The 13500-nt window shown below is 41.6% G+C and overlaps 1 protein-coding gene across 1 annotated transcript in view; it reads left to right on the forward strand.

Annotated features, from left to right (window-relative positions):
* Positions 1–6485, forward strand: part of LOC142118562 (copine-8-like) — a gene marked incomplete at its 3' end in the record, with an annotated part of 47580 nt that extends 41095 nt beyond the window's left edge. Inside the window, exon 4 of the mRNA XM_075194150.1 lies at positions 6382–6485. Coding sequence (XP_075050251.1) covers positions 6382–6485 — 104 coding nt within the window. The remainder of the gene's footprint in view (positions 1–6381) is intronic.
* Positions 6486–13500: the final 7015 nt, after the last annotated feature.

Below are 13500 nucleotides of genomic sequence, written 5' to 3' on the forward strand. Positions count from 1 at the left end.
CTCTGAGAGCAAATTTTGCAAAGTATGATAATATATAAGGCAGTATACAACACAACTCTTCTATACGAGGTTCTGGTAAATAAGTAGAACTTAGTTCATATATGTCAGATGCTCTGACACTTTATACATAGAAACCGTGCAGAGAAAAGGAGAGGAATGAGAGACCTATTAAACACACAGACGGAAGGGGGGAGGATTTACCAGTGCCCAGCCGGGATTACAGATAAATGGGAGGCAGGTTAACTGCAATCGTGCCAGAGAATGTACTGCAGATGGCCGAGGAATTCCCCAGCACTTGAGAGTAATGATTTTATGAAAGGCTGGAAAATTGCCCATAACACAGAGAGAGACGGCAGTAAATTGTATTGTCTTCCTGAGCCCCTTGTACGAATTGTCAGCTGAGCAGACTCTGATCCTGTGCTAATAGGAATTGACTATGAACATTTATCACAAGTTGGCATCACCCACATGTACAAAACTGGCACACTGCCACACAGACATTGCTGCCTGTCGTTATGTTTACATTGTATCATTGGGTATTCGTGTACATTTAAAAAACATTAAAAAAAATAATATGCTGTAAATGATGATACAATGATTTGGAAATTATTTTTTATGCTTGGAAATTAAAGGAGAACCCCCACCTCCTCTACAGTCCATATATTTTTAATAACCCGATTCCTGACTAATAGAACAGCCATTGTTCCATGTCCGAGATTCGTGGTGTTTAAGAGATGCTCTCCCGGAGCCAGCACCTGTAATGGTCCCTTCTTCCTGATTGGCAGGGAAGTTTAATAGAAACCTGCTGCCATTGGATGGCTGTCAGTAGATCTGGTTGGAGGGCTGCCATAGGATGATCAATTAAATGTATGAGTAGCTATCCTATGGCTGCAGAGTAAACGTTTCAAAGTTATAATTGACCACTGTTGGGTGATACAAGGGGTAGACTCTTTAGAACCGTGCAGATCTGCGTAAGTTGGTACCGTGTCATCTCTACTAGAGGGGGTTGAGGTGGGGGGACAGTTATTGATAAAATATTGATCATATATTGAGTTCTTATTTAAAGTTGTTTTGAAACCTAATTGTGTACTAAAGACGGCGGCAGATATGTCTAAATGACCAAACTGGTGCGATGTGGCCCTACGTGCCAGCTGGTGGGAGGGTTATAAGCATCCTGTGCCACCTTCCCCTTGTGTGGAGCAGGTTGGGGGTGGCAGACATGGGATGGGGGTGTCGGTCTCGGTGCCGGCTGTTATGCTGCCATCTGGATCAGCAGCAGGTACAACCACAGGAAGGAAGCTGCACCAAGTGCGTTAGTGCCATTGGAATAAATAGAAACACTAAGGGCTTGGTTCCTTTTCAGGCATACATATGGGTAGCGTATCTTACATGAAATAGCTCTGCGCAAACTCAGAAACAGACCTTGCCCCAAAGAATGCGTTGGTATGCAATTCATGTCCTAAAGAAAATGACACTTGGGTTTGCCTACAAGTTGAAGGCCGGATCAGGGAAGGGCAGGGGCGGGTGAACGTAGGCAACGTAGAGACCGGGCGTACTAATGCAGATACTGCCGATTCAAGTACTGGGTGGTTAAGTAATCTTGTTTTCATTTGCACCAGATACAGGACAGGTGTAAGTGCAGACTGATAGTGAGGACTGACACGGCATAGACTTTGTCATGTTGGGGGTGTAGTGTCCTATGTCTGTATATAGTGTAATAGAATTGTATTATGATCATGTCCAGTGGTCAGGTCATGTTGGGGGTGTAGTGTCCTATGTCTGTATACACTGTAATAGAATTGTATTATGATCATGTCCAGTGGTCAGGTCATCATTGCACACGACCTTGCTCACCATCTAGTCTACTCCGCCCCATCCCCTTCTCTTCCTGTGCTCGGTGGCATCTTCTCTTATTAAGTGTGTGGCATTGGTCTGTGACGACACAGCCCAGTGCCACACTCCCTGTTAATTACCAATATAGAGGCAGGGGCGGATCCAGACTTTTGCTATACCCCGGGCAATTTTAGGGGGGGCGATTTAGGCTCCGCCCCCTTTCTAATTTCTAAGGCTGACGGCGGCTGCACAGTATGTGCAGGTCCGCTCGGCAGTGACAGTGTGCTCCCCCGCTGCTCTGATTGTGTTTAAAACACAATCAGAGCAGCCGGGCAGCACACTGTCACTGCTGAATGGACCTGTACAGTGTGCAGCCGCCGGCAGCAAGTCCCTGCTAGGGGGGACGATCGCCTGGATCTGCCACTGCATAGAGGAGCAGCAGATGGCCGGCTTCACAGGTAACACGCTTTGGGATTTCCTTACATTGCAGTGGCCGGCGCTCAGAGGAGTGTAAAGCATAAAAAAGGAGTAACTGCACCTGGGCAAAAACCATGTTGCATTGGAGGGGGAGGGGGGTACATTTAAAATGTGGGGACAGATTTATAGTTGGGGGAGGACATGTCCTTAGATCAACTTTAAATTTCAGTGTAAAAATAAAGCTATCAAGTATTTGTGTGCAACATGCAAAAACAGCCAGTATTTAACTTATGTGTAAAACAATAAACTAGTTTGCACCCCTTGTATTGTAACATGGTTTGTCCAGGAGCAAACTTACTCCTTCTTTTTTTTTTTTTTTTTTTTTTTTTTTTTTTTTTTTTTTTGTTCTTGCTTTGCTCTCCTTAATGACTTAATAGCCCAATGCTACTAGGTGAATGCTTAGTTTTGCCAATTATCAGTATCGGCCCAGCAGGTCATGTTGGGAGGTGTGTAGTGTATTTTTGACCCCTTTTAATATTTACATTTACAAACCATACCAAGACAATGTGACCAATCACTTTTACACTATGTATTATTAGATGAGGGCTGCAAATGTCTAATGTCACCAATGTGTAATATTAAAGATGAGCAGCTTTACCTCAGATGTAATCCTGCCCAAATGTTTTAGGACTAGTGAAATAAAATGGGACCCATAAGTCTTCCCTTCTCGGACCATAATGATCTGTAGCTTTGCTGACCTGCTGCTAACGTCTTAACTGTCTGTATTTAATCTGCCACGCGCTCAGATTAAAGGCGAGGGAAATTAAAACTGGACTTCCAGAGACGCTCTGAATTAGCAGCACATCTAAGACTCATTATGAGTTCTTGAATGTAGACGTCTCTGACAGGAATCTGTGTCCTAATACAAAAGGTTCTGACTAGTATAGTTTCCACCTGCACAGTCATGGTATAAGCAAACCGTAGAATTTCTTTGAGTCTGAGCAACTAGGAGGTAATTTATGAAAATGCAAAATAAATTTGGCTGCTGCGCAGTTCAATGTCAGCATTGTTCCAGCTTTGCCCGTTAATTTGTGCCTAGATTTCTGCCAAGTAGCACTGGTTTGTGGAGCAAGGTGGCGGCTTTGTGGAAGGTGAACGTGCTGCGGTGAGGAATTAGGCACAGTGAGGGCATTCCTAGAAAATACTGAATAACTGCACTTGTTCTGTTGAGCATTGAATGCACTTCGTGAATAACTTAATGTCACAGAAATATCAACATTGATTGCAGATAAATTAAATACCCACTGATTGACCATCTATCGTACGGCTGCTCGTTTCATAACCACTGATTGACCATCTTTTGTATGGCTGCCCGTTTCATAACCACTGATTGACCATCTATCGTACGGCTGCCCGTTTCATTTAGCCGGCCAATCTGATACTGTAGTCTTGTATCTGTATATAGCTGTATGCAATAACAGCTGTATGAGATGAGAGGGATTGTGTCTGAGTAATTGGTTGCATTAGGAAAACTGATAATGTGTGGTCTATTCATAGGCAAACCGAGGAAGGGGGGGGGGGGGGGTTCCTAGTGCCAGGAAACCCCCGTCCAAGCCTGGGGCACTGTATAATTGAGGTGGCTGGACCCTGCTCCCGCTTCACACAGCTCTGCTTGAAAAGGGAGAGCTGTGTGCACCAAACAGTAGTGCACGCAGCATTGCCCATGTATATTATGGGGATAGGAAGAGTTGGAGAGCAGCCAAGCACTGTCTAAAATTATAGCCACGCCCCCGTGCATGCTGGTCACGCCTACTGGCGGCGTGGTGTGGAAACCCCCCTCTACAAATCCTGCATTTGTCCGATACTATTTGTTAAAGTGCGATCAGTCATAAAAAAAAACAGCAGTTTTCTGCATAAATTAGAGAAATCCTAGATTTCTCCTGCCATTTCCCAATTAATGTTTCTTAGAGGAGACCCCATATATCAATAATATGGGGACTGCAAAATTCTCCAATTTATTAAGTAGAGAAAGCTTTTGCTTTTACGGCAAGGTAACGCCATCTGAGAATGGCGTTATCTGTCAATTTCAATGGGATTCAACTGAAGCTGCTCCGGTTTCGCTGGGTCCCCCATCCATGGAAGTATTAATGTGCATAGCATTGCCTCCATTCACCGACAGTGTTAGGCTTCCAGTTAATAGGAAAAAAGAGTCTGTGCTGGAGAGGGGATTTCTCTGGGGCTCTTAAAGCAGCATTGGGGGGTTAGAAAGGGGGTCAGCACTATGTGAGATTTATAAGAGAGTATCCAAGGTGGGTGGTCTTTATGTTAAATCAAAGGAGCAATGACTGACTGCCTACGTTGTGCTTTGTGCAATGTATTATCCATCCTTATCTCTGCTGTCTTGTGATTGGCTACAAGTTCCCAGTGTTTGGGAAAAATTCCAAACTTAGTGCACTTCATGTTTATTAATAAGATGGATATAAATGTGCAGTATATGTCTAGGGAAAGAGAGAAAGATACTGTCACGTCACACTGTACACCCTAGATCCCAGGTAATGTGTATGTATTTGTGGCTTTGCCATCTCTCAGCTCCTTCCAAAAAACGCACAAAATTTATAACATCGTTTCCATCCGCAGTTCCCCTTTCAGTAAAATCTGAGCTGCACCGTGGGTCAATTTCACAGACGCTTTAACTATTATTTGATGTAACCTTTAATTGCAGAGAATCAGTATATTAGATAACAGTTGCTGCTAATGTTCTTTCCCCCCTAGCTACTGTTTCTGCTAACCTATTATGTCAATACTGTGCTACTTGTTTCTTTCCTAATTAAAAAATGTGAGTGTATGGTACTTGGCTATATCAGAAATAGGCCAGGTACATAATGGAAATCTCATATAATCAGAGGTGAAAGAAGGTTTTGTGAGTAACAGAAGTTGCACACATCAAACTATAAAGTGTTCCCATCTAAAATCAGGGCATCATTATTTATTAATTGACCCTCTTGCAGGACACCCTGTTCCAATTACCCCTTTCCACCAAAGGTGAGGTTCATTTGTCCTGGGACCTCGCCTCTGGGATCAACAGGAGATGAGGTCCAAAATATAACAAGTATGCATGAATAATTTGGGAATATAAATTGTGATATCCTAATCTCCCGCAATGTCCGGGAGACTCCATAGTAAAGTGGGCAATGCAGGGGCTTCGATGATGCGATCTTGCAGTGTATCACATCATTTTGGCCCTGCCCCTGTCATGTGATGATACATTCCTGGCATTGCCTTGCAAGAAACCTATTCCTGAGGACTGCATTGACCTGACCTATAGAAAATATTGGGATATATTTAAAAAAAAAAAAAAACCCAAAAAAACCTGCCCATTTTACTATTGTTCCTGCACTGTATCCGTTCTCTAAACGTGTTACCTCCTGGTATTTCATAACAAAAAATAAGGACAGTTTCCCATGCATAGTGGCCAGGCACACAATCTGCGTAACCACACCCCGAGTTTACACTGACCACACCCTCATCCCAGTAGACACACCCACTGGTATCTCCCGCAATCAGCACTGTTAATGAGTGGCCTGTCATAACGCAGTATTCTCAATCATCCCGAGTCCCTTGCCTATGTTACTTCTGTCTGATATTTATACGTGCTTCTGTGATTTATTTATTTATTGTAAATTTTTGCAAATAGGCATTTATATAAATTTATAGCAATTGTAAACTCTGTTACAGTAAAAATATTTTTAACAAATTAAAATGATTTAAAAGATCCACTTTTCATCTGAATACAGATGAAGCAGAATAAAATGGGTATTTCAAGCTTGTGAATGTCACCCTTAGAGGCTTATTTGATAAAATGTGCACAAATATTCTGCAATCCATAGCAGCCAATCAGATCACTGAGATTTTTACAGTGCAATTTAGAAAATGAAAATAAAGGTTACAGAACATGTGTGCACTATGGCACTATTAGACAATAGAATTATGATTTTAGTATTGCAACAGTTGATTGTCCCCATTTACAGACACTTTAGCTTCACATATTTCATATATGACAGACTGATGGACCTGTGTCTTATTCCAATCTTACTATGTACCTATGTAATATTTTGTGTTTATCTTGTCCAGTTTGGCCGGACGGAGGTCATCGACAACACCCTGAATCCAGACTTTGTCCGCAAATTCGTGTTGGATTATTTCTTTGAAGAGAAACAGAACTTGAGATTTGATGTGTAAGTACTTTACATATAAATTAATTTGAATATTGTTGTACTGTTACATGGGGACATTTGTCTTGTTGTCTGATTACAGCTCTGATATACCGTACGTTTTTCTAAGCCTGTGACTAACTAACGGCATAACTATAGAAATATAGTATATCCTTGGGCTTTATGGCATGGGAGACTGGAATCCGGGCCCTGATGTATAGATGCTGTGTCTTTTTCCTTTGCGTTGTTTTATATGGTTTTATGCTGTGTTTGTGGGCGTAGACCTGAGATGGTATCATACAGTCACCCTAGAAAACATGAATGCTGCATTAAATTGTGTGATGCACCATTTTTACCAAATCGCGCCCACAAATCACCCATTAACACATAGGTACCGTCTTTTGACATGTCCGTTTACTTCTGTGATGTGATTTATTCCCCTCCATCCGTCATTACGTGGGGGCAGGGGTGGCACAAGCTTCATGGGCATCCCAAGTGTTCCTCCCCTGGTGCTGTGCCCCTGTCCTCACATTAGCGGGCATGAGATGGGGGGCAGCTTCTTCCACACCTCCATCAGACTGGCTGTGTGTCGCTGGACTGCGTCGTCATAACCCAGCCAATCGCAGAGATGGAGGAACAGCCGGCAGCTTAGAAGGTAGAAGCTGTTGGGGCTCAGTGTGGGGAGCTCGTTCAGTTTTAGGTACCCTCTAGACCTTGTGCCTGAGGCAGGGCCTGATTATCCAATAGGCTAACTAGGCTGCAGCCTAGGGGGTAAGGATTTTTGGTGTGGGGCGCAAATATTTGGGAGTGAAAACTTTTTGACAGGGACTGGTGTGAACTAAAATTAATTTTAAAATATAAGAGAATAGTTGCTCTCAAAAGTAGAAAGGAAACATGAAAGAAAGATGTAATACTGTAAGTTTTTAATCTTGACGTCATCCTTGGGCAGGGTAAGCGAGTTGGTGAGACAAGGACGGCGATAGATGCGTGTGCGACAGCCCCCCCTCCCCCTCCATTTTCATTGGGTGAATTAAATCTCCCCCAATGTCTTCATATACAGTCCCTTGATGCAGGGGCACCAGGAGGATACATGACTAGTGACTATAGAAGCCTTGGGTTCAGTCGGCTTCTTTCCAACTACTTGTTCTCTGGTTGTCACAAAAGTTTCACGTAGGACCACAGCAAGGGCAAACGCAGGATTTGTAGAGAGGGGTTTCCCCACCACGCTGCCAGTGGGCGTGACCAGCATGCATGGGGGCGTGGCTATAATATTAGACAGTGCTTGGCTGCTCTCCAACTCTCCCTATCCCCCTAATATACATGGGCAATGCTGCGTGCATTACTGTTGGGTGCACGCAGCTCTCCCCTTTTCAAGCAGAGCCGTGTGAAGCAGGGGCAGGGTCCAGCCACCTCAATTATACAGTGCCCCAGGCTTGGAGGGGGGTTTCCAGGCACTAGAAACTCCCCCTCAGTTTGCCCATGCACAAAAGTTTGTAGACACTTAGGTCAGGAGTTTACCAATACTATATTTAGTATAACATTTATATAACAGTAGTTACAATTTTAATTCTTTAATTCTAGCAATAGCCATCGGAGTATTGCCTTGTTAAATATATAGATATAGATATAGATATAGATATAGATATATAGAAAAGGTGAAAATAAAGCTATACCTTTTGTTTCTAGAAAAGTACACACATTTTATATCTCTTTAAATGGGTGGGTATAGCTGATTAGATTTTGGAGTTCATTTCTGGGGTTACAGTATTTTTGTAAAGTAAAATTTCAGATGATGTATTCTACTGAAACCATTGTGCCCCCTCCGCAACAAAAAATATAGCCTAACAAAAACACCTGTGGTCCTTATGGAGTTGAAGGGAAATTCTTTTCAAAGGATTTTATTAGCAATTATTTCAACAGTAGGGAGATCCTCAGCAGATGGCCTATTGGTGGTGGGGGGGGGGGGGGGGTATGTGAGTAGGAAGCTGGAAACATCTCAACTAGGGAAATTCTTCTGATCTAAAGCAGAGATGGACAATCTCTGGCTCTCCAGATGTTGGGGGACTACAAGTCCCAGCATATACTGCCGGCCAGAGGTGTTTGACAGCATTGGAAAACAGAGATGTGACAGAACACAGTTCTTGTACCTGAGATAACAGAAAGGCAATTCCCTGTTCACTCTAGCCCTGGTCAGGGGTCCTGTCCTGTTGGGCAATTGCTGTTGGAACCCAGTGGCGGAATTAGCGTGGGTCTAGTGGGTGTGATCTCCACTTGGTCCTCCCTCTGAGGCCCCACATACAGGGGCTGGCTGGCAAATTTTATCTCGGGGGGGGGGGGTGGGGGGGAGGGAAAGCTTGGCAGCCTATTAGTGACCCAGCCCAAGGTAACCAACTGAGACCGACCCAATGTGTTTCCCCCCCCCCCCCCCCCACAGCCCCCCAAGTTTGGTGTCCGCGACAGAGGCTATAATCTGGCCATTGACTGACAAAAGTTTCACTTTCATTCAAAACACTTATTGCAGCTGTGTATTCCTCACCTGTTACCATTCTTGTAGATAGCAGCCATGCATTATGGTAACTTGTAAAGGTGATCATTTGCATAGCTTGGATAATAATTAATAGCACAGCTAATAATAGTTTATTTAACTCTTGCTGTACAGGATCTCCTGTGCCCTGTATGGGGCTGTCCATGGCAAATAGCAGAGATTTGCCGATGTAGTGAGGACCGGAGAGAAAGTGGGACAGTCGGAAGCTATTGAGAGATGTTCGTTACTATGGTAACAGTTGCGCTGGGAGCAGTCCTATTAACCCTTCAACGCCAAGGGGGATAGTTAGTTGTGAGATGTGTCTATTTATAAATACACATCTCTTGTGCACATGTCCAGCATACATAAGAAAAATTGCATTACAAAATAACTTTGCAATGATTCACTGGAGCAATTCAGTGGCCAATTGATTCCTCCAAAACGCTGCTGCTGGCCGGGATTTTATAAGTTTTAGGTTTGGTTGAATCCAAACAAGGATTTCAGGATTCCGTTGATTTAAACTTGTTTTTGTATTGTCCTCAAAACAGATCTAACCGGGAATATTTTGTTATGATTATTGGTAGTGATGTTATGAATGTTATTATAGTCGATAAAGGTTTTTTTTTTAAATATTATTGCTGGCTAAACAGTTTGTATATTGAAAGGGGTTGCAAAGGCAAATTATTTAAAGAAGAACAAACTGCTCAATAAATGAATTATATATTGTTGTTTGAAGGGAATCGACCACAGAATGTGTGGGGTGCTAATCTAGTCAATGACATATAAGTAAGTAACAAAAGAGATGACCTGGAGATATACCAGTTAACATCATAATCCTTCCATTTAAAGTTACAATAAAGTTCATTTATTATATAAATCAACATAGTAATTGATATAAACATGCACAATGTCTTAAAACCTATCAAAAGACAATGGGCCTGATTCATTAAGGTACTTAAATTAAGAAGTTTCTTATTTAAGTCTCCTGGACAAAACCATGTTACAATGCAAGGGGTGCAAATTAGTTTTCTGTTTTGCACATAAGTTAAATACTGACTGTTTTTTCATGTAGCACACAAATATCAACTTTAAATTTCAGTGTACAAATAAGCTATCAAGTATTTGTGTGAATATGGGTTCAGCATAGGGGCCTATTGCAGACAAATGAGTGTCAGGGAGCCCAGCCAATAGTGTGTGAGCCCCCGAACGACTCCCCCCACACTGTAATGAAGCCTTTACATGAGAAGCTGTTGAACAACACAGTTGTTGGTGATCTAACTGGCTGTTGCGGCTCTTATAGAAACCAATAGGAAGAAAGCTGAGCTGTGATTGGTGAACAGCGAGGGTAGCTTCCTATTCAATACTGCAACAGATTGGGACCTTAGAAACCCCACCAGGGCCCTGAACTTGTCACCCAAAAAGCGGGACAAATGCAAGACACGGCCGGACATCTCTACATGGTTGCAAAAATCATGATTATCCAACAGGGAAACATAGTCCAATTAATGGCCAATTTATATGCTAAGAAAGTGGGTGGGGCCAACTAGATACAGGCTTCCCAATTGTATGCCACAAACTGTCCAGTATTATCATATATACATGCATATATTATACAGCAATATTATTATTATAAACCTTCCCCTGGCTTCATTTAATGAGAATAATGGAAATTATACTTCAGTAACTGCTGAAAAGTTTAAGTTTGATACAAATAGATGGATAATCGGGTATATAAGTCTACTAATAATTATCTACTATTTATATTCTAAAAATCCTGATAAAGACTGTAGAAATCATTTGCTGTATCTGGTGCCTATTGTTGGCATACAGGGTTACATAAAACACAGCAGTATGATTGTCACAGTTTTTGTATAATAAAACAGAATTGCTCAAGTCTAAAAATAAAATCAATTCCCCATTTTTATTTATTTTTATTTTTGTTTTTTATCGTCTGGGGCGTCATGTAATGTGAAATTACAAGGCTGTGCTATTTCATTGAAGAGAAATGTGTTTTGCGAGATGACTCACTACATGAAGAGTAGAAACACACGGAGCAGTGGCAGAAACATCGATATTCTCTGACTGTTTCTCTGTGATATCCCCTAACCTGGTTTCTGTACTATTAATAGTGGAGGTAATACTATTGCAACCGTGCTCAATTCTAGGCTGCTAAGAATCGCCATTCATGTGTGTAATAATTAGTTGTATGCAAATATCACGCTCATTATGGGAACAACAAAATAAAAAACTTTACAGCGTTTAATAAATAAATGTTTACATTTAGTTGTCTCTAGATCTTCGTGGTAAAAAACAAACAAACCATGCATACAAATGGCAGGAATGGTTGTAAAGCTGCAAAGGACTTGCATATATATGATGAATTGTGGGGGGACATGTATGAAAATTTCTAAAAAGGAAAAGTGGAGATGTTGCCCATAGCAACCATTCAGATTCCAGCTATTGTTTATCTAGTACATTCTACAAACTGATAGCTAGAATCTGGTTGCTATGGGCAACATATTATCTTCTCCTTTTAAGAAGGTTTGATACATGTATCCATTAAATTCTTGAGGGTGGTGATGTCACGCCTGTAAAATATATCCTTATATTAGGAGAGTAGTCATGTTTGTTACATGGTTCATAGTTAAATATTACTTAATACAATGTGTAATTTGGCAGTGAAGGTAAAACACAAACTAGGTATAAGGATTATCTGATATCACTCTGTATGTCTCTACACTGGCTGCCTGTTTTCTACCGAATCCAATATAAAATACTTTTACTAACCTACAAGGCCATCAACAAAGCTGCACCAACATACATCTCCTCTCTTGTCTCAAAATATGTCCCAACTCGGCAACTCCGTTCTGCACAAGATCTGCGTCTCTCATCCACCCTCATTACATCCTCCCATTCCCGGTTACAGGACTTTTTTCGGGCTGCACCCACTCTATGGAATTCTCTCCCTCGCACAATAAGACTCTCCTCTGATCTACAAACTTTCAAGCGTTCTCTGAAAACCCACCTCTTCAGACAAGCTTATAATATTCCTCAACCACCCTCTTAACCTCACTACATTACCCTATTACACAATTTCACACAAGACAACTACCCCCTGACCAACATTGTTGTGTGACAGGATCATTTAGCCTATGAGTCACTTTCACCTTTGCAGCCTGGCTGGGCCAAAATGCAAAATGTAGACTTAACCTCATGTGTCAATCTCCCATTGTCCCATAGATTGTAAGCTTGCGAGCAGGACCTTCTCACCTCTTTGTCTGTTTTACCCAGTTTGTTTATTAGTTTACTGTTGTTTGTCCCCAATTGTAAAGCGCTACAAAATATGTTGGCGCTATATAAATAAATGATGATGATGATACAAGCAGTATACCTAAGGAATAATGTAAACCTACCGTCAAATAAAAAGATAATCTCCTTGGAAATGTGTGACCATTAAAATAGTTACCTCTTGCAATTCCAGATATTTTCTTGATAAATATCAGCAATAAGTGATCTGCCTTATCGACACATTTTGACAAATTGGGCCCAGTGAGTGAAAACACCCAAAAGTAGGAATTAGTTTACCTACATTTAATGATTGAAGGCACGCAGGCATAATAGTACATACCGGGGTTTCCCAAACCCAGTCCTCACGGCCCCTAACAGTGCAGGTCGCATGTGAAATAATTATACACCTGTGGTTCTGTCACAGTGTATCGTGGCCTGTTGGGAGGACGTGTAAAGTATATTAAATACCGTAGGAAGGATAAGCAGTTGTGTATTGAGGATTCAGGATGAGTCAATTATATTGATTGACATGTAAGCCTCCGGGATCTCTCTTGTACACCTGCAGCCGTATTTATAGACCTGTACAATATACGATGATCCATGTAGAAGCTGGTCCCTCGGCTGGGACTTAGATTACAATATGTTGCATATTAAGCAGGTGGTGCTTAAGGGCAACTGTGATGTAATTCCAATAATGAACCCTATACGGAAACATATTGTATTGACCACAGACGCTGCGGAAGAGACAACAGATTTACTTGTCAATTAATGACGGATTCAACTTCAAAAAGCTGCACAACTTCCAAATCTATAAAACACAAGAGGGGAAGGCTCCTTAATACGTAGCGGCCTGCAATTCTCTCACAAGGGCGCTTGTAATCTAAGCACTAGAAAATGAAAACAAAGATTTGACTGTTTGCTATGCATTACTTCACCGTTTTTAAATAGTTACCTGTGTTTTACATTAAGTCTCTACATTTGTTAAGTCAACTTTCAATGGCACGTTTAGGGGCAGGTGGGATTAAGAGAGCCTGACGAGACATTTTTTTTTTTTTGCCAGATTTGGTTGAAAGGGTTGATCTATTAAAAAAAAAATCTACTAGTAGTGAATTAGTCGAGAAACACTAATGCTGTCATTGTTCCATAGAGCTTGCAATCATATTTAATTTCAGCGGCATAGGAAGACCAAGGTTACAGCAAGTTTATTCTTGGATTTAGTCTTTGGTC

The sequence above is a fragment of the Mixophyes fleayi genome, unplaced genomic scaffold (genome assembly GCF_038048845.1).
Source record: "Mixophyes fleayi isolate aMixFle1 unplaced genomic scaffold, aMixFle1.hap1 Scaffold_1753, whole genome shotgun sequence".
Lineage (NCBI taxonomy): Eukaryota > Metazoa > Chordata > Amphibia > Anura > Limnodynastidae > Mixophyes > Mixophyes fleayi.